At 51.0% G+C, this 22,752-nt stretch overlaps 2 protein-coding genes across 8 annotated transcripts in view; one reads left to right on the forward strand and one right to left on the reverse strand.

Annotated features, from left to right (window-relative positions):
* Nucleotides 1–1,898, reverse strand: part of SAFB (scaffold attachment factor B) — a 36,595-nt gene extending 34,697 nt beyond the window's left edge. For 3 of the 4 annotated variants that reach the window (XM_082734623.1, XM_082734622.1, XM_082734621.1), the window contains exon 1: nt 1,509–1,891. In XM_082734623.1, the coding sequence (XP_082590749.1) occupies nt 1,509–1,871 (363 nt within the window). In that variant the 5' untranslated portion in view covers nt 1,872–1,891. Of the gene's footprint in view, nt 1–1,508 lie in introns of all 4 variants that reach the window. The other variant, XM_082734624.1, reaches the window with a different exon arrangement.
* A 78-nt stretch (nt 1,899–1,976) lies between these two features.
* SAFB2 (scaffold attachment factor B2) overlaps nt 1,977–22,752 on the forward strand; it is a 32,909-nt gene continuing 12,133 nt past the window's right edge. For 2 of the 4 annotated variants that reach the window (XM_082734586.1, XM_082734588.1), the window contains exons 1-11: nt 2,022–2,364; nt 3,461–3,548; nt 7,563–7,627; nt 7,711–7,914; nt 10,264–10,326; nt 11,089–11,116; nt 12,031–12,541; nt 12,965–13,013; nt 13,545–13,649; nt 18,605–18,754; nt 18,843–18,955. In XM_082734586.1, coding sequence (XP_082590712.1) covers nt 2,179–2,364; nt 3,461–3,548; nt 7,563–7,627; nt 7,711–7,914; nt 10,264–10,326; nt 11,089–11,116; nt 12,031–12,541; nt 12,965–13,013; nt 13,545–13,649; nt 18,605–18,754; nt 18,843–18,955 — 1,562 coding nt within the window. In that variant the 5' untranslated portion in view covers nt 2,022–2,178. Of the gene's footprint in view, nt 2,365–3,460; nt 3,549–7,562; nt 7,628–7,710; nt 7,915–10,263; nt 10,327–11,088; nt 11,117–12,030; nt 12,542–12,964; nt 13,015–13,544; nt 13,650–18,604; nt 18,755–18,842; nt 18,956–22,752 lie in introns of all 4 variants that reach the window. The other 2 variants (XM_082734589.1, XM_082734587.1) reach the window with 2 other exon arrangements.

Genomic DNA, 22,752 nt, shown 5'->3' on the forward strand with positions numbered 1-22,752 from the left:
CTATCCTCTTTGCCGGCTTGCAGACTGGGAGTAAAAACGATAAAAGTCCCAATTTCACTTTGCTTGAGGGGAGACCCTGGTGGCAACCCTCAACCTTCCAGCAATTTTTCTAGATCATCTTTGTTGATGAACTGCCTGCCGTGAGGTGAGCCAAGGGAATTAGTATCCATAGTGAAACAAACAAACTCAAGTTGTAAGAGCCCCACAGACTCTGGGCTCATCAACCCACCATTTCCGAGCCCTAGCTTCTTCATTCGAAAAATGAGAACCAATCCCTACTCCTGCTTAATGGTAATCAGTAATAATTAATGTCCTGGTCCTCCGTCGCCGGGGAGCCAGGATGGTGGAAAGAGTCACAAGTCACACCGTCTGCGGGGGCTGGGTGGGGAGGCTGAGATTACACCCAAGTCCCAAGATGAGAACAGGCAGACGAGAGAGGAGCACAGAAGCCAAGCAGAGTCCGGGAAAGGGGAAGCAGAAGGCCCCGAACGTTTAATGAACTGCTCAGGCTCTGGCACCGGCCCCTCAGAATCCTCACGGCAGGGACCACAGTCCTGCTGCTGCACAGGACAAACGGAGGCACGCAGAGGAAAAGCGCACTGTGACAACGATCGCGTCTCCCGCGCCAGGCAGCGAGCCAAGCCCGGTTCATCCTAACACGAAAGCTCGCTCTTCGCGGCTCTTTCCGGCATAAACAGGCCGAGCGCGCGTCCGACCTCGTCCGCGCCACGGAGACCCGGCAGAGGCCCGAGGCCAGACCCCAGAACGGGCGCCCTGCCTGCCTGCCTGCCTCCCGGCGAAGCCCCGCGGCCGTCCTCACGGCCCCCGCCGGGTCTCCCACGTTGCCGCCCGCTACCGCGAACAGCGCTTCCCTTTCCGCGTTACTTCCCCGGCCCGGGACCAGCGAGTCCACAAGCCGTCTTGTTTTAACCTCCGACCTTGTTCCCGGCGCAGTCGCTCGCTAAACTAGCCCCTCTGCTCGAAGGACGTCCACCCACCCCGGTCGGCGAGCGTCGGAACCTCCAGGGGAAGCCCGGCGGCCAGCGCGGGCTCAGGAAATCGGCAGGCCTGTCGCCACGGCCGTGTGACCTTGGCCGAGTCCCCCCACCTGGCCCAGGAAACGAGGGCTTCCGGGTTTCCCGTCATTTCTGGAGGCTGGGGTGGGCCCCTGAGAGAGGAAGGCCGCGCGGCGCGGTGGCTGGCGCGGAGAACGGGAGCCCTCGGCCTGGGTGCCCCGCCGCCCTCCACCGCAAGGCCGCGGTGCCGTCGCCGGGTCGCGCCCAGATGTCGCGCTCTCCCCACGGCGGCGCTGAGGTTCGCACCCCGGCCGCGCTGGGGTGGGAGCTCCCTCGTGGGCCCGGGAGGAGCCGGGAGAAGCCTGGAGCGCCAGACCAGACACAGGCCCTACACCGGGCCGGGAGCGGACCCCGAGGCCAGGGGACCCCGGTCGCGGCCGCTAGGACCCCCCTTCCCACCTCCTTCCCGCCCCCGCAGGGCCCCAGCTCTACCTTTTTGAGCCGCTCCATCAAAACGCTCTTGTTGCCGCTCGAGTCCAGATTCCGTTTCCTCAGCTCCGCCCGCAGATCGATCACCCGCAGATCGCTGAGCCGCCGCGTCCCGGTCTCCGACGAGGCAGAGCTCAGAGCCGCTGCGCCCACCGCACCCGAATCGCCTAGGCCTGAAAGAGTCTCCGCCATTCCAGGGACCCTGGCTCCGCCGCCCACTTCACACAGAACCGGGCCGGTTTTATCTGGGCACCTAGCACAAAATGGCGCCGCCTGCGAGGGAACCGCTCCAGCCGCCCTGGCGCGCCTCGCTTCTGCGCAGGCGCACCCGGCGCGGAGCCGACGCTGCCGGTCGCATTTGCACATGCGTGGTGAGCACTAAAAGGGAAGTGCGCAGGCGCATTGCATCTCGCCAGCCTCCCGCCGCGAACGGCCGTGACACATGCGTGCTGCAGTTACGGCGCCTGCGCGTTGTGGTGGGGAACGTGCGGTTGGTCGACGCGCGAGCGCTCGTGCTGTTAAGAAAGCTGGCAAGTGCGGCACGCATGCGCGGCCGGAAAGCGGGGCGGGAGGAAGCGAGTGCGTTTTCCTCTTAGGCGGCGCCATTTTGTGCTCAGAGCCGCTACAGCCGCCGGCGGTGTGGGAAGAGGGTGGCGGGGCCGTGAGACCTGGGATGGCGGAGACTCTGGCAGGGGCCAGCGAGTCGGGTTCTGGCACAGCCGCTGTCGGATCGGGTGCCTCGGAGGCCGGGACGCGGCGGCTGAGTGACTTGCGGGTGATAGACCTGCGGGCGGAGCTGAAGAAGCGGAATCTGGACACGGGCGGCAACAAGAGCGTCTTGATGGAGCGGCTCAAGAAGGTGAGGCGGCTCGACGTCCCGGGTTGGAGCAGGAGGCCGGGGCACGCCCCCGTGCCGGCCTGTCAGCGCGATTGCCGGACACGGGCCCGCCTCCCACCTTTTCGCCTTGTGACCGACCCCGGCCCGAGCCAGCGGGGACCGGGGGGCCCGGCTCTGTGACCTTGGCCCGTCACCACCCCTCTCTGTACCTTGTTTTTGCTCCTCCTTGCAGCTGGTCGCCTCGAGAGTGCTGAAAGCGCGTCCTTTTAGCCGCCGAGCGGCCGCCTGGACTTCTTCCGGGCTCCGGTCGGAGACTCGGTTCTGTGACCTTGGATAGGTGCTTTTATCCCCCCGCGCCTCAGTTTCCCCCCCTGGGGAACGGAGGAACGAAGAGCCTTTGAGATATTAAAGGGGTGGGGGTTGTGGCTGTTCCCACTCCAGGACTTTCGCAACTGTCATGCCCCCCCCCCCCGCCCTTCCAGGGCTTCTCCTGGTTGGTGCCTTCCAGGGCTCCTCTCTCTACCTGAGATGTCTCCCCGCGGGCTGGCTCAGGTGTTGCTCCATCTCCCGCTCCCGGTGTTCATGCCCCACCTGGCCGCGCTCAACCCCGCGCCGAGTATGGAGGGATTGCTGACTCTCCCGCCGGAGCAAGCTCTTAGCTCGAGTTTACCATCGAGCGCCCAGTCCTGTGCCCGTCTGGAGGAGGGCACCGAGCAGCACCCGCCCCCCCCCCCAGTCTGTCGGGTGGGGTTTTTCCCCAGAGGTCAAACCTGGCTTGTGGAACCCCGCTCAGCCTCTCTTTGACGGTGATCAGTATTAAAGTGGAGGTTCGGGCAAGATCGAGTTTAAGGGCCATTTTGGAACTAGACATTGACCCGCACCCTGGAGCCCCAGCTCTCCCATCCCTTTGTCTTCTGTGCTTAGGGCCCGGAGAGAACCGAGTTGTGCTGGGTTCATCCCGTGCCTTCTGGGCTGGCAGCCCAGATAGTATGACCGGAGTTACTCCTCTTTCCAAGTGTTTGACTTTGTTTGCTGGGGAGTCGTTACTTAACAAAGAACGGTGTGTGCCCTGCAGCTGTCCACGGTGTTGTAGTGAAGTTTCATCTCTTCTTAATAGGCGGTTAAGGAAGAAGGGCAGGATCCTGATGAAATTGGTGTCGCCTTGGAAGCCACAAGCAAGAGGACAGCAAAGAGATACATTAAAGGTACCCGCGCGTACTTACTGCCTCTGGAGGCCTGAGCGTGTAGAGAACTTCCTTACAGATCGAATTTTTGAACACCGTTTCTGACCTTTGGGGCAGGAAAATGTCCTTGGCCTTCATTGTTCCCCTCTAACAAATAGGCTTGGTTTTCACTGCCTTACACGTAGCTCTGTCAGGAGTGCCGGAAGGAGTAGAGAGTTGTGCAGGTGCTATGTAAATTAAAATTGAATCATGTGTTAGAGACTTCTTGGCTCGTTGTTGGGATTCAGAAAGAACCAGCGTAAGGCACACTCTTAAAGCTGCCCCGAGCAACCAAATACACTACGTGGCTTCCTTGCTAGAAGTTCAAAACGCGATTTCAAACCACAGAAAACGACACCAGTCTGAGACAGAGTAGAACTCAGTATCTTTAAGGATCCAAAATAGATTGTTGGAGAATTTGCACCCAGCCTTTTTTTTTTTTTTAAACCAGTGAGTTGTTTTTTGTTTTGTTTTGTTTTTAGAATCTTCTTTTTAAGGGGTGCCTGGGTGGCTCAGTGGGTTAAGCCTCTGCCTTTGGCTCAGGTCATGATCTCAGGGTCCTGGGATGGAGCCCCACATCCAGCTCTCTGCTCAGCGGGGAGCCTGCTCCCCCCCCCCTGCCAACCTCTTTCTGCCTGCCTCTCTGCCTACTTGTGATCTCTCTGTCAAATAAATAAATAGATAAATCTTTAAAAAAAGAAAGAAAGAAAGAAAAATCTTATTTTTAAGTAATCTGTGTGTTCGATGTGGGGCTCATATTTACAACCCCAAGATCAAGATTCACATGTTCTACCCGCTGAGCTAGCCAGGCGCCCCACAGTGAGATTTCTTTTTTTTTTTTTTTTTTTTTTTTCCCCGAATTGAGGTATAGTTCATATACTATAGAATTCACTCATTTACAGCGTACACTTCATTGCTTTTTTTTTTTTTTTTTTTTAAGATTTTATTTATTTACTTGACAGACAGAGATCACAAGTGGGCAGAGAGGCAGGCAGAGACAGAGGAGGAAGCAGGCTCCCCGCCAAGCAGAGAGCCCGACTCAGGGCTCAATCCCAGGTCCCTGGGATCATGACCTGAGCTGAAGGCAGAGGCTTTAACCCACTGAGCCACCCAGGCACCCCCTACTTCATTGCTTTTTAATACATTCACAAAGCTGTGTTGCTGTCAGCACATTTGCAGTACCCCAAAAAGAAGCCCCTGTGCCTTTTAGCACTTCTTCCCCATTTCCCCCTCCTGTGTGTGGCCTCTGGCAGTGTGTCACTGTTTCATGTAAATAGGGTCACGCAGTATGTGATCTTCTGTGTCTCCTTATCTTCACTTTGTGACATAGATTCAAGCCTCATTTTTTTGTATGGATGGTACTAGCTATTTTTGGAATCATTTAATCCCATAAAACTTTGAAACCTCGTTACCCTTCTTGGCTTTCGGCGTCATTCGTTTTTGCATGGGTAAGGACGATACAATGGGGAACTTCCGTGGGACGGGGATTATTTTCTTGAAAGGGACCAACACAAGAAATTGTCACGGATGGACATACCCTGTTCATCTGAAGAAGAGTTAAATTTAGGCAGTGGAGGACGGATGCTTAGAAAGGGAAAGTAACTTGCAGCCTTTCCAGTAATTTTAATCTACTTTTTATGAGTGCTTTCCTAGAAGGACTTTGACGTGGCTCATTCGTTAAAGCTTTCTATGTGTTTTGAAAGGTTAAACTTTTTAATTAGGTTGTATAAAGGAATTACTTTTTTTTTTTTTTTTAAGATTTTATTTATTTATTTGACAGAGATCACAAGTAGGCAGAGGGGCAGGCAGAGAGAGAGAGAGAGGAGGAAGCAGGCTCCCTGCTGAGCAGAGAGCCCGATGCGGGGCTCGATACGAGGACCCTGAGATTATGACCTGAGCTGAAGGCAGAGGCTTTAACCCACTGAGCCACCCAGGCGCCCCAAGGAGTTACATTTTAAGCTGAATTTGAACCCATCGATGTGTTTTTATTGATCTTGTAATGGTCGAGTGTAAGTGCTGACTAGTCAGGCGAGCAGAGGCTGAGCAATGTGTATCTGTCCGTCTAAAAGTTCTTAGTGGAAGTCTCTAACGGAGGCGCTCCTTTAAAACTTGGGAGGGTCAAGGCTTACTAATCAAAGTGTTCTTGGCTCTTAACAGGGATCTTTGCACCATTAGACAAACCAAACCTCAGCCAAGGGCTCACAGCGCATGTCTGAATGTCTGGGTTACAGTTTAGGTGACGGTAAAACCACTTGGACTTACCATTTTGTCAAAAAAGCTTTGGTAATACTTATTTTTGTTGGTACAAAGAGATGACAGTCCCAGGGGAGCTGTAGTGGGATAAGAAGGGCACTGGTCCCTTCCCCTTTTTTTCTGAGAAGTCGCCAAAAGCACGGAGAGAAAACAGGTGGCCCCGGCCCTGTTTGGTGGAGGTGGTGACGCTGGGCTGTTACTCTGTAGCAGTCTGGACACACGAAGCGCTGACCCTCGTGGTGTCCTGGTCGGAACTAGGTCTTCAAGATTATGGAAAAGTAAAAAGTAAGTTAAACTTCCTGAGAAAAACACTTCAGGTTGAGACAAGGGAACTTCTCTTTAGCTCATTGAAACAGACAAGTTTTGAACCTCGTGGGTTTGTTTGGAAAGATTATAATTTTGGATTAGGTTTTCTAGCCTCTCAGTCCCCACCCCTGCAGCTTTTGTTACTGAAACCAGGCCTTTGGAGTTGGGTCCGGACCGCTCTGGCAGCGCTTGTCATCCCCCCCCTTTCCTTCAGGGCACTTTGCAGTCTGCATCTGTCCTGTTGGCGTCCTGGGTACTGCAGACCCTGAAAGTGGGTGCTGCTGCCACACACGTTGAGAACCACTTTTAAGAGGTGAACCGAATACCTGTGTGTCGGGTGAAGCTACTAAGCCTGCTGGTGTTGTGGGAGCCAGTGACGGAGAGGCCACAGTGCCCCACACACAGTAAAGCCACACATCTTGAGTGAGTGTCTCGATGGCGGCGCAGAGATCGCTTCAGTGTACACACTGCAGTCTGGGTCTTTATGCAAAGATCGATGTCCCTTTGGTGTGGTTTTTCTCGTTTCAAGAGAAAATTGAGAAATTTCAGGAGAAAATTCTTGTAAAAAATAACAAGAACCATACTTCTAGATAATTTAGAAAACGTAAGAAGTATGCCTGTGAAAATAAAATCATCTCTAATGTTATCACCTTGTATTTTAACCCCTGTTGGTGACTGCTTAAGTCGTTCTTGTGTGTGTATTTTATAAATGGTCTTTATCCTTGATTGCATCCATATGTGTACGCGCCTTTTAATGAAAGTGGAACTACTCTCTGTGGCTCCCCCCCACTGTGGGCATTTTCCTATATCATTATTCCTTAGAAGTATAATTTTTTTTTAAGATTTTGTTTATTTATTTGACAGAGAGATCACAAGGAGGCAGAGAGGCAGGCAGAAAGGTGGAAGCAGGCTCCCCGCTGAGCAGACCCCCAGGACCCCAAGATCACAACCTGAGCAGAAGGCAGAGGCTTAACCCATTGAGCCACCCAGGCGCCCCATAATTTTTTTTTTAAAGTTGTAAGACGCCGTCTGGTGGGCCACCGTGTTTTGCCTGCTTGGTGCTGTTGACTGTTGGGGGCGGGTCATTCTTCCCGGCAGGCACTGTCCTTCGCGCTCGTGTCGCACAGCATCCCTGGTCACTCCCACCCGCCGCTGGGAGCATCCCTGAGTTGTGACGCCAAAAACGTTTCCTGTCCTCGCCAGATTCCCCTCCACTTCCCCTGTTGAGGACAGCTGGTGGCCCGCACATGAACACACTGTAGTGATTTGAATGTTTGGGCTGTATACAGTTTCTAGATAGATGGGTTACGTTTTTGGTTTGGTCCCAGACATTTTAGCGCATGCCCTTAACTGGGGCGATTTCTAGAATAAAAGATACGCACATTTTGTAGGCCATAACCTGAGTATTATCTGATTAAAAAATTATTTTGTCATCAGGACAAAAGATGGAGGAAGAAGGTACAGAAGACAACGGCCTGGAAGAAGATTCCAGAGACGGGCAGGTATGGGGCGTCCGCGGCCGAGGCGCTAGCAGGAGCTCCGTGACCAGCCACCCCGTCGCTGACACCGTGCGTTCTCTTGGCAGGAGGATGCGGACGCAGGGTCCGACAGCTTGCAGAGCCTCGGCGTGATGGATGTGGGTGTGTGGGAAGAGAGCGAAGTTGAGAATCGCAGTGCTCCCGGCTTTGGGGAGGACGGCGCTGACAGCATTCTCGGTTCCCTTTGTGACAGCAAAGAATACGTGGCGGCCCGACGGCGAGAGCTCCCGGCGCAGCTCGCAGAGCACGCTGTAGGTGACTTGATGACACGGGGGAAGGTGCCGGCAGCCCTGGGGCTCCGTGGTACTCCCGGGCCACCGCGCAGAGTGAGCACACGCTGGCGGTTGGGTAGCACAGCACCCCGGTCAGCGGTCACTGTAAACACAGGGTACCTGTCTCGGGCCTCGTGGTAAATGATGTCTGTTTAAACAGCGTGCAAGTCCGATGTTAGCTGGCGCCTAACTTTTCAACGGTCCTGAGGAGTCGTTTGATACAAGGGCGAGAGGCCCTTCCTCGGCATGAGTCGGAAAAGGCTGACTTTGACATTGTTGGTAAAAAGTATTTTCCTTTGAAAAACAGGAAACCAAAAACAATTCGTCATGTCAGCATTCGGGTCTTCCTGTTGTTGTTTTTTTTCTATTTTAAGATTTTATTTGTTTACTTATTTATTTGTTTGAGAGATCACAAGTAGGCAGAGAGGCAGGCAGAGAGGGGGCAAGTAGGCTCCCCACTGAGCAGAGAGCCCGATGCGGGGCTTGATTCCAGGACCCTGGGATCACAACCTGAGCCGAAGGCAGAGGCATTAATCCACTGAGCCCCTTCTTGTTGGTCTTTGTAGGATGTGCTCTAGGCACAAAGTTAGATGGTGATGTTGAAAGACATGAGTGAGGGAAAGTGCTCAGTGAGGGAAAGTGCTCATGCCCTCGGAAGCACCCCTCCTATGGGGAAGAAAAACCACTCTTAACGTTCCTGTATATAAAGGAGGACTTGAATTCTATTAACAATGTTACTTTCTCGAGCTTTCGCTTCATTTGGTGAGGAATTCTGTGGCCATTCTAAAACTGATTGCCATTTTAATCCTACTACCTTGGTGCATTCAGCCTCTTAGTTTCCTTGATATTTTTTGTATTTGGGTTAGGTTTTCTATTCTCACTGTCCTTTTTTTTTTTTTTTTTTATAAAGTGGGAGGGAAAGAAAAAGTGCTCTCGGACTGGACTTTAAATGTTAAAGGTCAAAAATCACAAACACCACTGCCCCTCAGCCTAGGGTGACGATGAGTAACTGACCTGCTGGTCTTGGCCTCTCTCAGTACAATCCTGCTGTGTGTTAATTATTTCCAGAGCACGGACTTGGTTTCTACCTCTTGGGTAATCGAAGTATCCAGGTCATGAGCTTCAAACGTGGAAAGGGGGAAAAAAAAAACACTTGGGAGGGCATAGTTTTTGTATTTCACTTAAGAAGTAAAAAGCTCTCGGGGCACCTGGGTGGCTCAATGGGTTAATCCTCTGCCTTCGGCTCAGGTCATGATCCCAGAGTCCTGGGATCAAGCTCCGCTGAGTGGAGAGCCTGCTTCCTCCTCCTTTTCTGCCTGCCTCTCTATCTACTTGTGACTTGTCTCTGCCAAAGAAATAAATAAAATCATGGGACGCCTGGGTGGCTCAGTTGGTTAAGCAGCTGCCTTCGGCTCAGGTCATGATCCCAGCGTCCTGGGATCGAGTCCCATATCGGGCTCCTTGCTCCGCAGGGAGCCTGCTTCTCTCTCTGACTCTGCCTTCCACTCTGTCTGCCTGTGCTCGCTCGCTTTCTCTCTCTCTCTTACAAATAAATAAATAAAATCTTTTAAAAAAAAAAAAAAAGAAAGAAATAAAATCTTTATTAAAAAAAAAAAAGAAGAAGAAGAAAAGAAGAAGAAGAAGTAAAAAGCTTTCAAACAGTGACGTGTAAGATAGTAGTTCAGTTAAATGTTTTAAATAAGGCACAGTAGGTAAAAGTTCCTGGATATTGTTACCCTTTTTTTTTTTTTTTTTTAAGATTTATTTATTTATTTGACAGAGATCACAAGTAGGCAGCAAGGCAGGCAGGGGTGGGGAGGAGCAGGGTCCCCGCGGAGCAGAGAGCCTGATGTGGGACTCGATCCCAGGACCCTGGGATCGTGACCTGAGCCGAAAGCAGAGGCTTAACCCACTGAGCCACCCAGGCATCCCCCCTAGTTATTGTTACTTTTAAAAGCATTGCTAGCAAGTGAAATCAGGGAAGTGTGAAGGTTTTCATTTTCCTTCTGAGCTCTGCTCCGGAAATGGTGTCCGGGTTGCGTGTGTGGACCGCCAACAAACAGATGCTGCCTGGGAATGGACTATGCATGTTCCTGGGCCGGTGCCAACCGAGCACCTGCTGTCTGGGAGACCCCTCAGAGGTTCTGTGCCACCCGGCCCTGGAGCCGGCGGGGAAGCCACCAGAAACCCGACAACAGCAGTGGACTTGGAGGGGGCAGTGGGCGCTTGAGGGTAGTGGACACGTAGGCCACTCAGGAACTGGTGAGGTGTCGGGCTGGCACTCACAGCTCTGTCTCCACTAAGTGGTTCTCTGTTTTTGTCTTTCAGGTGGATGGGGAGGGCTTCGAGAACACTTTGGACGCTTCGTCACTGGACTTCAAAGTACCTCCGGTAAGTGACCTTTCTGGTGCTACAGGGCTGGAAATGCGACGCAAGTGCTTGGCTTTCCTTGGAGAGAGAGGGTGTGTGTTTGTGTAAGAAGGATTCGTTCAGTGCTGATGCTGAGCTGAGTGCCCGTGGTAAGAGGTCAAGCCAAACAAGTAGTCTTAACTGTTTGCATTCTAGTGGGGATGGAGTTCATAATTAGGAAGGAGAAGTTGAAGGGGTTGGGCTGTAAATGCTCCCAGAGGAAGCCCTACCCAAACTGAGGTCCCACCGGTGGGCCAGGAGGGAGACTGGCTGAATGTAGGGCTGGAGGCCGCCGACATGGGTAGGCCTGACTGCCCGAGTCTGGGGTCAGGGAAAGGATTTGGCCCATTGTCTTAAGTTCAGTGGGCAGTCGGGAAGGTTTTGAGAGAGGTGAACAGATCGTTTTGTTGACAGGTTCCAGTTATAAATCACAGCTTACTTGGGGAGAAATAGAGCTTTCTCAGATCTGGTATCACATACGGAGCAGTCTCTGTCTTTGCTCTCTCCAGAGGCTGCTAGGGCTACCAGACCCTCCAGGGAGAACGGAATAGGCCGAGTGTCACTGCTGTGCCAGGGAGAGGGCAACATAATGGGCTTCTCACCGAATGCTCCCAGAATGGAATAGGGTCATTTTGAGTGGAAAATGTTGATTTGCATGTGATTGAAGCTATGTCTGCCAGGGAAATATATTTGCTCAGTTTTTAAGTGCCTTGTGGATTTCTTTCTCTTTTCTTTTTAAAACAGGATATTGAAGAAGCTCTCTTGGAGCCAGGTACTGATAAGAGAAACACGACAGTTAATGGTTTGAAAGTTTTCCCACTCTTTTTTTTCAATCTATCTATATATTCTAAGCTGTGTATGGTCGCGTAAATGATTTTAATGGTGGACAATCCAGATCGTACAAGGATCAGAGATTGGAAACCCAGTCATATCACCAGATCTGTGGAAGTGCCCTTCTGGTTTCTGGAGGTCGAATATATTGGGTGAGATGTAGTGATTATCTTCATCTCTCTCACCGCATAGAGGGGCATTTAAGTAATTCCTCCGGTGATTCTTCCATGTGTTTCTACACATGAAACAGATCTTGTGATATTTTGCTGCAGTCTTTTTGATTAATACAGTTCAGGCAGGATAAAGCGGTTGTCAGGGCACTCATAACCCGAGAAGTGACTGGATTCCAGAAGAGGAAACAGAGTCTCTTCAGGAAAATTTCCAATGTGTTATTCCCCTTCTGGACTGCGTTTATCTCCCGCCGTCAGAAGAGTTTCTGGTTTGCATATCGGACTGTTCCGTTAAAAGAAGTCGGAAGAAGCTTTGGAAATTGAGCTGTCATCGAATGGTGATCGCATTTGGTTCGGCACCTTGGACACTGGGAAACTAAGTCTGAAGACCCACACTTGAACAAAAACACGAGGAAGACTGTCGAGAAGCAGCCACGTGGTTGTAGGTGTTTGAATCTGTGGGGGCCTTTTCTCTTCCATGTAGCGTAGCGGCTTACTGTAGCAGTCGGTTGGAGCGCAGGTAGTGTAACCGGTGTAACTTTGTGTACCCGCGGGTTTTCCAATCTCTGTGTAGCTAGCGGTTCTCTTCGTGTTAGTGTGGCAGCCGTGCCAGTTCCGCATTTGTGATTGCTTTATTTCCCTGGTAATTAAACCTTGTGCCATTCTATTCCTGTTAAATCCGTAGAAAATGAGAAAATACTCGACATTTTGGGGGAAACTTGTAAATCTGAGCCAGTAAAAGAAGAAGGTTCCGAGCTGGAGCAGCCCTTGGCACAGGATACAAGTAGCGTGGGGCCAGACAGAAAGCTTGCGGAGGAAGAGGACCTTTTTGGCAGCGGCCACCCGGAGGAGGGTGACTTAGATTTGGCCAGCGAGTCAACAGCGCAAGCTCAGGCGAGCAGGGCAGACACCCTGTTAGCGGTAGTGAAAAGGGAGCCCGTGGAGCAGCCAGGCGGTGGCGCGCGGACGGACTGTGAGCCTGTAGGGCTAGAGCAGCCGGTTGAGCAGAGTAGTAAAGCCTCCGAGCGCACGGAAGCCTCTAGCGAGGAGGCCGCGGAAGCGCCCCCGGAAGCCTCAAGCCCAGACCCCAGAGATAGCAAAGAAGACGTGAAGAAGTTTGCTTTTGAAGCTTGTAATGAAGTCCCTCCGGCTCCTAAAGAGTCCTCAGCCAGTGAGGGCGCTGATCAGAAAATGAGGTTTGTTTTTTCTCAGTTTTAGACCAGACGCTATCTCCTTTCCATTGGTCATTTAATGACACACATAAGCTGTTTTTTCTGCAATTGGCCAGCCAGACTGATGCAGTCGTAGCTTACTTCTGAACCATGTTTTATTTCTCGTTGTGTATTTTTTAATGGGTGAATCTATTCCCTTTTTCCCAACCTACTATGGTTGTGTTCTTAAATTGTTAACTGCTATCTTCAGCTAAATGCAATTGACTTTTAAGAATCTGACATCGTATTTTGGGGGTCAGATTTCCTAGAGAAGCTTGCAAAGGTGTCTTAAGATTTTATTTCAGACTAATTTTCTGGTAGGTATTCAGTTTTTAGCACATACCATACTTTTAATTTAGTTCTCTCTCCTTTTGTTCCCATGTGAGTAACATTCATTTTTGTCTCTAGCTCTTTTAAGGAAGAAAAAGATATAAAGCCAATCATTAAAGATGAAAAAGGTATGATTCAACTTACGTGGCAGGGAGCCGACTACGGATCCCTTATTTGGGGAGGGAGGGGCCTGCAGGAACCCACACTGGGGATCCGATGGTTGGTTTCATTGAGGATTACTGGAAGTAACCCATCTACCAGTATCTTGAGAGACTAGATTGAAATGTTGGTGAGCTTCTGTGGTTTACATCTCTGTTGTGGTCGTCCTTTATGGGATAGTGAAAATCCCAGTGCGTCACGTCCTGGTACAGACCCGTTCTGTCCGTTAGAATAACAGAACAGAGTCGCAGAAACTGCCACCCCCGTTGAGTATTGGTCACCAAAATTCATTTCTGCTTGTAATGGACGAGGACCTGAGGATTCCTCAAGTAAGGGGCCGGTCTCTGCAACCCGTAGATTTTGTCTTCCGTCCTGTAAATGCTCAGACCAGGGGAGCTGAGGTGGGGGGGTAGTTGGGGTTCAGGAGCGGGCTGCGTGCTGAGGCAGTTCATGCTTCCCGCTCGCCCTGGAGGCCAAGCCTGATTCCTTCCCTCCTGCGGCAGGTCGCACCAGCAGCAGCTCTGGCCGGAACCTGTGGGTCAGCGGACTGTCCTCCACGACTCGAGCGACGGATCTGAAGAGCCTCTTCAACAAGTACGGGAAGGTACGTGCCCTGGGCGCCCCGCAGCCTGGCCTCCGCGTGGCGCCCAGGGACGAACGCAGGACTTCGGAGCGTTCTTTCTTCTGTCGTTGGTTTTATTGGTCTTTTCAGTGTGTGTTGCTGTGTTGTTGTTGTTGTTGTTTTAATTTTATTTATTTGAAAGAGATCGCAAGTAGGCAGAGAGGCAGGCGGGGGGGTAGGGGAAGCAGGCTTCTCACTGAGCAGAAAGCCCAATGTGGGGCTCGATCCCAGGACCTTGAGATCATGACCTGAGCCGAAGGCAGAGGCTTTAACCCACTGAGCCACCCAGGCGCCCCATCAGTGTGTGTATTTTTTAAAGCATAGAAAACGAAACCACAAGGGAGAAGAGGCCCACCTGGTTTGGGGTAGTGAGCCTCGTTTCCTTGCTGAGAGCGGGTAATAGCAGGTAGTTGTGTCGCAGAAAATGTGTGTAAATCGTTATAGTCTGAACGTTCTTGTGGTTCATTCTCATTGCTCGTAAAGAAACTGCTCTTTTTTTGTCCCATACAAAACTTAAAGAGTTGGTTTTTAATATATCAGTATTTTCAGGCCTATAGTTCGAGAACAGGAACATGACAGCGGTTTAAAAATAAATCAAGGAATACATGGTCTGCAGGGGCGGAAAGAAAATTAATACCACTCAGAAACCTCTCAGGGACTCGAGGACATTGAACGCCAATTTGCACTGCCTGGAGTTAGTGAAACAGTCGCCCCTTCAGCCGGGAGCTCCGTGCTTGTCTGGTGCGGGCTGGTGGGCGGTGGTGCCCCTTGGCCAGGAGGAGCTATAGGGAGCCCAGGCGGAGCTTGGCAGGGTGTCCTGGCTGCCCTGGGGGGTTCTCAGCCCAGATCTGTGTCCCCAAGTAGGAGCTGGTGAGTGCGTTCGTGATTTAATGGACAGGACCCAGAAGAAGCGTTTGCGAGGTGAATTTTTCTTGACGGCTGATGTCTTTCGGAAAGGCTCACGACTGAGAAGCCGCCACCCGTCCTCAGTTTGCCTGCCTTCTTGGTCGGGGCAGCAGTCGTGAGGGCGCTGTCCTCGTGCTTACGGGCTGCTGGAGAGATGACCTAGGTAAACACAGCGAGTTCTGGGGGTTCATGTAGGAAAGTCACAGCCTGCCGTCAGGGTGTGGGAGGGAGGCCAAGTTTAGCCGGGGGTCTTGCGTTCACCGCTCCTTCGGGTGGAGGAGCGCCGTGAGCCGAGGCTTGAGTGATGAGAGAGTCGCCCTTGTGCACGGAGCTCGGAACTGGACTAACCCTGGAGACTTGGGCCCTGTGATGGGATGAGTCTGTAATTTGATTGAACTGCTCAAAGGCTGCTGTGATGGCAGAGCGCGAGGCAAGGGGGCCCAGGGACAGATGAGGTGGTCTTGGATTCTGCGCTCAGGGCCATGGGAGGTGATGTCCTTGCAAGGATAAATAGTTTGATGGGAAGGTCAAGTGACCCCGTCATTGGCTCAGCTGCCTGATCTTGAAGAGAGGGAAGAAAGGGAAGCTTCCTAAGAGGAGTGACATTGATATCTCTCTAGGGAGTATCTGTCCCCTTTGGCCATGTATGGGGTGCTCTGGACAGAGGGGGGCTTTCTTCAGGGAAAGCTGGCTCCGCCATATCTACAAGTGGGAACATGGACACTGCGGTCTGCCAGGACCGTAGCAGGGACAAGCACCCCATCCCACCCCCGGTCATCTCGCAGTTGGGGACCCTGAGGTCCAGAGAGAGGAGGGGCCTTTCTCACGTTGACCTGCTTCTTCGCAGGTGGTCAGAGCCAGACCTACTAGGGCTCGTGTGTCCTGATGCACAGCTCCGTACCTGGCATAGGTGCTGGCCCTACCTTCAGTTCTCTCGCACGCCCTGCAGGAACGCTGACATTGAACTCGAGTGTTCGTGTAGTGGGGCTTCCAGCTGCCGTCTGGCTCCCTGTCTCCTCCCTGTTCTGTTACTTGGCTCTCGTGCTCCTCTGTACCTGCTGCTTCTTGCGCGGAGTATTTTTTATGCTTTGTCGTTTTTTGGCTGAACTAGTATGTGTAAGTAGTGTTGCTGCATCCTGGTTTCTTGAGGTGTGAAGTTAGCTAGCTTATTTGGTTTTTTTTGTGTTTCTTGATGGGGACTTAGCTCTTAACTGCTTTTGCCATACCCCGTAGGTTTTGCTGTGTTACATGTTTCTTTTTCATCTGTCTCAGGGTATTTTTTGTCTTTGGTTTCTTCCTTGAGCAGTTGGATGAACGACAGCATTTTTCTTTGGTGGCTGCATTAAGGAATTCTATTACTAGACTCTGTGCAGTCTCTCCTTCAGTGATGTTCCAGTCCTTGGGGGTGGGGGGGACCCACGAACCTGGGGACAGTGCACCGCCCTCCCAGCCTTTGTGATGGTTTCAGTGCTGCGTAAATTCGGGTTAATAGACAACGTAGCATGGTTTGGGCTCATTGACAGGTGGGGTGGATGGTCGGGTTTTGGTGTATTTGTGTCTTTTGAGGGGGGTCTTTTTGTCTTGTTTGCTTTAAACAATTATCTTTTAAGGAGTTACGTAAATAAGACAAATCACAGGCTTTTAGTTACCTCCGTGTTTACCTTTCGGGGTGCTCTTTTTTCCCTCTTGTTGATACCCAAGTTCCCTTTAGGTATTTTTTTTCTCCCTCTTTAAACCTTTCTTAAAATACAGGGTGGCGGGGCGCCTGGGTGGCTCAGTGGGTTGGGCTGCTGCCTTCGGCTCCGGTCATGATCTCAGGGTCCTGGGATCGAGCCCCGCATCGGGCTCTCTGCTCCACAGGGATCCTGCTTCCCTCTCTCTTTCTCTCTCTCTCTGCCTGCCTCTCTGCCTACTTGTGATCTCTGTCTGTCAAATAAATAAATAAAATCTTTAAAAAAAAAAAAAAAATACAGGGTGGCCCGGGAGGAATTCCTGCTGCCTTTGTAGGTCTGAAAATGTCATTCTTTTGCTTCCACTTTGAAAGCTGTTCTTGCTCCTGCGGTTGGTGGTTTTTTGTCCTCCCTCCTCCTGGTTCCTGTTGTCTAACTGGCTCTGGGTCTCACCTTTGCTCCCTAGGGCATAGGTGTCTTTCTCGTCTGGCTTACCTGGCAGGTTCTCTTTGTCACCGCTCTGGAGCAGATTGCGCCGCCCATATGCTGTGGTTTCATCCGGGAAGGTTTTCCTGTGCTGCTTGGCTTTTGGCGGCATCACAGGTGGTCCGACAGCCCACTGATGCTGTGGTGGTTTTGGTTTGTTTTCCGTCTTTTTTCTTCCAGTTCTTTTCAAGTAGCTTCTGTCGCTACGTCTTCAGTTCCTCATTCTTTTTTCTGCAGTGTCCACTGTCCATCCCATCGCATGTACGTTCATCTCCAGAATCTTGGGTTGGGTGTTTTTAAATATCTTCTCTGTGTTTACTTAACATGCTCAGTGGTTTCTCCAACTTCTTGAACACTTAAGATGCAGCTAAAATAACTTTAATATCACCGTTTACTAATTCTGTTGTTGGAGCGCACTCTGGATCTCTGTTTATTGGTTGGTTCTATTTGTTAGAGTCATTTTCTTTTTTTTTTAAAGATTTTATTTATTAATTTGACAGAGAGAAATCACAAGTAGACGGAGAGGCAGCCAGAGGGAATGAGCAGAGAGCCTGATGCGGGACTCGATCCCAGGACTCTGAGATCATGACCTGAGCCGAAGGCAGCGGCTTAACCCACTGAGCCACCCAGGCACCCCATTAGAGTCATTTTCTTATTTCTTGGCTGCCTAGTGGTTTTTGATCGGACACCAGACGTTGTGATGTGCATGTTGTATTCTAGTTACTCGCGTGTCCCTGTCAGTGTTCTTAAGCTTTTGCTGGGACACAGTTCAGTTACTTGTTCCTCCCCAGGCTGGCTGTTAGGCATCGTTAGATCAGAGCAGCCTTAGTTCAGGCTAGTTCTGTCCACTTCTGGGGCAGGATCCTCCTGAGATCTCAGCCTAAAGCCCCATGAATTGCAAGCTTTTCCTTTCCATTCTGGTTCACTCCGGAAGAAGTGAACTCTATGAGTCCCTGAGCCTGTGGGGCTGTTTGCTCGCACAGGTGGCGTTCTCCCTGGCCTCTCACGTGCGTGCTGCTTAGGGGCCACATGGAGCTCTCTGGAGCTGCCTTTATGCAGCACTTCCTCTCCAGTACTGTGTCCTGCTGCCTCGATTTCTTCAGATGCTACTATGCTCAGCTCCCGGATACCACCTCCCCTGCTCACCTCCTGTCCTCCCCCGGCCCCCACGCAACTGGGAACCTCTAGGAAGTGGGGGCAACCATGCAGTTTGGCTCGTGTGTGTGTCCCCACCCCTGGGTCACCATCCTGTGCGGCCTGGTATGTGGTGTTTGAAAACCCTGGTGGCCTCCATTTCTCCAGTTCGCAAGGTTTTTTTCAGGCAGCAGGGGTGGGTAAATGCTTGGTGCGCCAACCTGTCTGGGAGTCGAAGTCCAGCTGGAGAAAATGATCCAAGTGGGAAGAACTTTTGATTAATTTTAAGATTTTATTTATTTATTTGACAGACCGAGATCACACGTAGGCAGAGAAGCAGGCGGTGGGGGGGAGCAGGCTCCCTGCCGAGCAGAGAGCCCGATGCGGGGCTCGATCCCAGGACCTGGGATCATGACCCAAGCCAAAGGCAGAGGCTTTAACCCACTGAGCCCTTCAGGTGCCTCGGACTTTGGATTAATTAATGAGCTGTGGTTGGTGAAGTTTTAAATGTCTTTAGCTTTCCCAGTTCGTCTTTTGCCACTCTGAGGGCTGATCTTGTTTCAAAAGCACATGTATTTTGATAGGATAAGGTAGAACCACTTCAATAACTAATTACAGCGAACCAACCATTTGTGAAGTAAAAACTATTGAAAAGAATTCTGGTGATTAGTTAACTGCTAGTTATTTTTGACAAATCATGTGGTGATTTATATGGAGGAATACGTGTCTTCTCTCACAAAGGTTGTCGGGGCCAAAGTGGTGACAAACGCCCGCAGTCCTGGAGCTCGGTGCTATGGCTTTGTCACCATGTCGACATCTGACGAAGCCACCAAGTGCATCAGCCATCTCCACAGAACGGAGCTGCACGGAAGGATGATCTCCGTAGAGAAGGTGAGGCGACTCACCTGCTGTAAGCCACTGAGCTTACGAGCAAAGGGACCCGGACCGTGGGCCATTTCTAACCCATGTTGTATTTTAGGCCAAAAACGAACCGGCTGGGAAAAAGCTGTCTGACAGGAAAGAGTGTGAAGTGAAGAAGGAAAAATTATCTAGTGCTGACAGACATCATCCTGTGGAGATCAAAATGGAAAAGTAAAGTGATTATTTAAAACCTTTCTCTTTCTGTCGGGTCGTGGGGAGGGGCTGGTCCGGAAGAGGGCAGGTGGCAGCCCCAGGGTCACTGCAGAGGCACATGGCCTCCTCGCCACAGGCAGCCTCACTGGCTTCTCACGTACGTATCACATCTGCGCATCTTGCCACCACTTCCACGTCCAGGTTTCAGTAAGGGTCCCTGCGCAGTCCCCTGTACCTCTCCAAACTGTCTTTATGAGGAGCCTTAGTAAGTATTTACGTCCAAACGACTCCATGGGCTTTTGAAAGAAAATAACACACCCGAAAGGAAAGAATAGTAATTTTACTTCACTAGTGTTCGGGGTCCTTGCACGACCCCTGCCACCGTGCAGTCGTTTCCTGATCCAGACTGGGGTTCTGCAGTCCTCACTTTTTATCCCAGGAACTAACCTGATCTGGTGGCGAAAAGAACGACCTCGAGCTACAGTAGTTTGTGCGGGGTCTGGCATTGCCAAGGTTTGCTGTGTTTCCGTCAAAACCGAAGCCTCCCGGGGTACCTATGAGTTTTCTGTGTTCCCCGGGGGGGCACCTTGGCCTGGAACTTCTGGATCGGTGGGTCTGAGATGGCGTCTATAAAGGATGGAAATCGGGACTGGTCTTTCCAGAGCAGCCACTGCTTGATAATAATTTCTCAAAATAATTTTCAGTGTCTTCTGGGGGAGGTAGATTTTGATGATGCTACTGACGGTGTAATTCTCAGGGCTGAGTACAGGAAGTTTACACTGTCAGGACCACTTACTCATCCTCCCGGGCCACTCTCTCTAAAGACCGAGCCCTGTGCTGAGAATCGGTCCGTCTCACTGACTCCACTGGCTGTTGTTTCTTGTGTTAAGAAAGTGTATAGGTGAGTGCACGTGTGGACTTCACTGACACTCCTAAGTGTACAGCTCCCGTTTTGAAAGGTTTAGTTGCTGATCTTCATGCCAAAGAGGAGTCCTCAGGCCGGTGAGCAATGATGTCGGATTAAGCCTTTGTATATTTACAAGCGAGACCTGTCTCAGACGTGTTCTGTCTGCCACGCTGAAAACTCCGCTGTGCTTGCAGACTACTGGTAGCTGCGCAGAATTGTTCAGAGTTCTTGTGTTTTGGAATGCATTTTCTTTATTGGTTTTCTGACCACATGGTGAGACGTGTTTTCGGGAGAGAAAGGACGGGGTAAAAGCTCACCTGCATCACGTGGTCCACTCCATCCCTGGAAGGGTCCTAGGTCGCAGGGGGAACAGGCTCCGGAAAGGGAAGTGCCCGGCTGAAGGGCACCGAGCCCAGCTAGCGAGGAGCAAGGCCAGGATTCAGTCTGGGCTGGCCGCCCCCAGTGCGGGGGCACAGAACCAGCTGATGAACTTGGGATCAACTGGCTTCAAGTGGTCTGATTAGGAAGTTGAGTAATTCAAAATACATTTGAACAATAGTTCTTTCTTCTAGTAAACCTAAACAAGGGTTTAGGTTTAAGAATTTCAAGATTCAGGGACACCTGGGTGACTCAGTCAGTTAGGCGTCTTCCTTGAGGTGGGGGTCATGATCCCAGGGTCCTGGGATTGAGCCTTGCAGCAGGCCTCTTGCTTGGCAGGGAGCCTGCTTCTGCCTCTATCTGCTGCTCCCCCTACTTGTGTGTGGATGCAGTCTCTGACAAATAAATACATAAAATCTTCAAAAAAAAAATTTTTGTAGGTGCAATAGTCCGTAGCAGTAGTGAAATTGAAGGACTTTTCCAACGAAGTGGCTGGTCTTCCCTGGGTTGGATGAGTGATTTCCATGTGGTTGCTATTTGGAAAGTCCAGGCAAATGTCAAGTGTAATCCCACTACCCAAGGGTGGCCCTCTTCCGTGTATATTCCTCCAGCCTTTTCTCGTGCTTGTGTTTGTATTTTAGAAATTACTGTTTAACGTGGTGTCCAGAGAAGTTCCTTTGTGTCTGGGATGTGTCATGTGACTACAGACAGGCAGGGGGTCTCCTTGGAGAGAGAGGGCATCCCCCCCTCGAATAGCGGCAGATGCACATCAGATGTGACTTGTTATGGCTTTACTTGCAAGTGTGGTCCCCAAAAGCCATCTCTGTCCCATTAGAAGGGACATGGACTCCTGTAGCCATTGAGGGGAAGCAGATGCACGGGTATTACCTGTGACAAAGCCTAGGGGAGAGGTGCTGTAGTGCAGCAAGCCGAGTGCCGAACCAGCCTCGCTGAGCCTTGGCCCAGGCCTGGAACCCAGTGATTGAGCGCAAAGGCCCCATGGTGGTCGTCCCAGGGCAATTGTTTGACGTACCTGTGGTATTTGGGGTTCTTGGGTTGTGTCTTTTTTTTTTTTTTTTTTTTAATATTTTATTTATTTATTTGACAGAGATCACAAGTAGGCAGAGAGGCAGGCAGAGGGGAGGAAGCAGGCTCCCTGCTGAGCAGAGCCCGATGCGGGGTTCGATCCCAGGTCCCTGAGATCATGACCTGAGCCGAAGGCAGAGGCTTAACCCACTGAGCCACCCAGGCGCCCCTGGGTTGTGTCTTTTTAAGCAGAACCAATATGCTAGAAACAAGTTCTTGATCCTGGTTACACTATCACTTATTATGGTGTGTGTTTACAGTGTAAAAAAATTTTAGGGGCACCTGGGTGGCTCGGTTGGTTGAGCGTCCAACTCATGGTTTCGGCTCAGGCCATGATCTTAGGATCGTGAAATTCAGTCCCATTGAGTTCTGTGCTCAGCAGAACCTGCTTGGGCTTCTTTCCCTCTGCTCCTCCCTTGTTCATTATCTCTCTCTCTTTTCTTGCTCAAATATTTATTTTTTTAAAAAACTTCTGCTTAATAAAGTTTCCCTTGGGGCTCCTGGCTTGCTCCATTAGTGGCACATTCTGACTCTTGAGCTCAGGGTTGTAGGTTCGGGCCCCAGATCGGGTGTAGAGATGACTTAAAAATAAAATCTTTAAAAAAGGATAAAGTTGGGACGCCTGGGTGGCTCATTTGGTTAAGCAGCTGCCTTCGGCTCAGGTCATGATCCCAGCGTCCTGGGATCGAGTCCCACATCGGGCTCCTTGCTCAGCAGGGAGCCTGCTTCTCCCTCTGCCTCTGCCTGCCACTCTGTCTGCCTGTGCTCGCTCTCTCCCTCTCTCTGATAAATAAATAAAATCTTTATAAATAAATAAATAAATAAAAATAAAAAAGGATAAAGTTTTCTTAAAGTGAATATTATTTTAATCTTTTTAAAAAATTTTTACTTACTCATTTGAGAGGGAGAGGGCATGAGCACAAGTTGGCAGAGAGGGGCTGAGAGAGAGGCAGATTCCAAGCTGAGTGTAGAGGACAAGACGGGACTTGATGCCAGGCCTGAGATCACGATCTGAGTGAAAGCAGATGCTTAACCTACTGAGTGACCCAGGGGTCCCAAAGTGGGTATTATTTAAAAGAGGATGGCTCCGAGGTGCCTGAGTGGCTTGTTCGGTTAGGCGTCTCTATTTTTGTGAAGGTGGTGAGCTCCGGGTCTGTAAGATTGAGCTCTAGGTTGGGCCGCGCAATGGGCATGGAGTGCGCTTAGGATCCTCCCTTTCCTTCTTCCTCTGCCCCTTCCCATTCACCAAACCCCCAACACACACACACACACACACACACTCTCTCTCTCACCCTCTCTCTCTCTCTCTCTCCCTCTCCCTCTCTCTCCCTCAAAAAAAAAAGATGACGGCTTTGTACTGTGGAAGCTGAGAGAAGAAGGGTGAGCTAGGAGGGGTTTCCTTGGACAGCCTGAGTTGTAGGGAACAGAGGGCGGGGAGCGCTGG

The sequence above is a fragment of the Mustela nivalis genome (assembly GCF_964662115.1).
Source record: "Mustela nivalis genome assembly, chromosome: 1".
NCBI lineage: Eukaryota > Metazoa > Chordata > Mammalia > Carnivora > Mustelidae > Mustela > Mustela nivalis.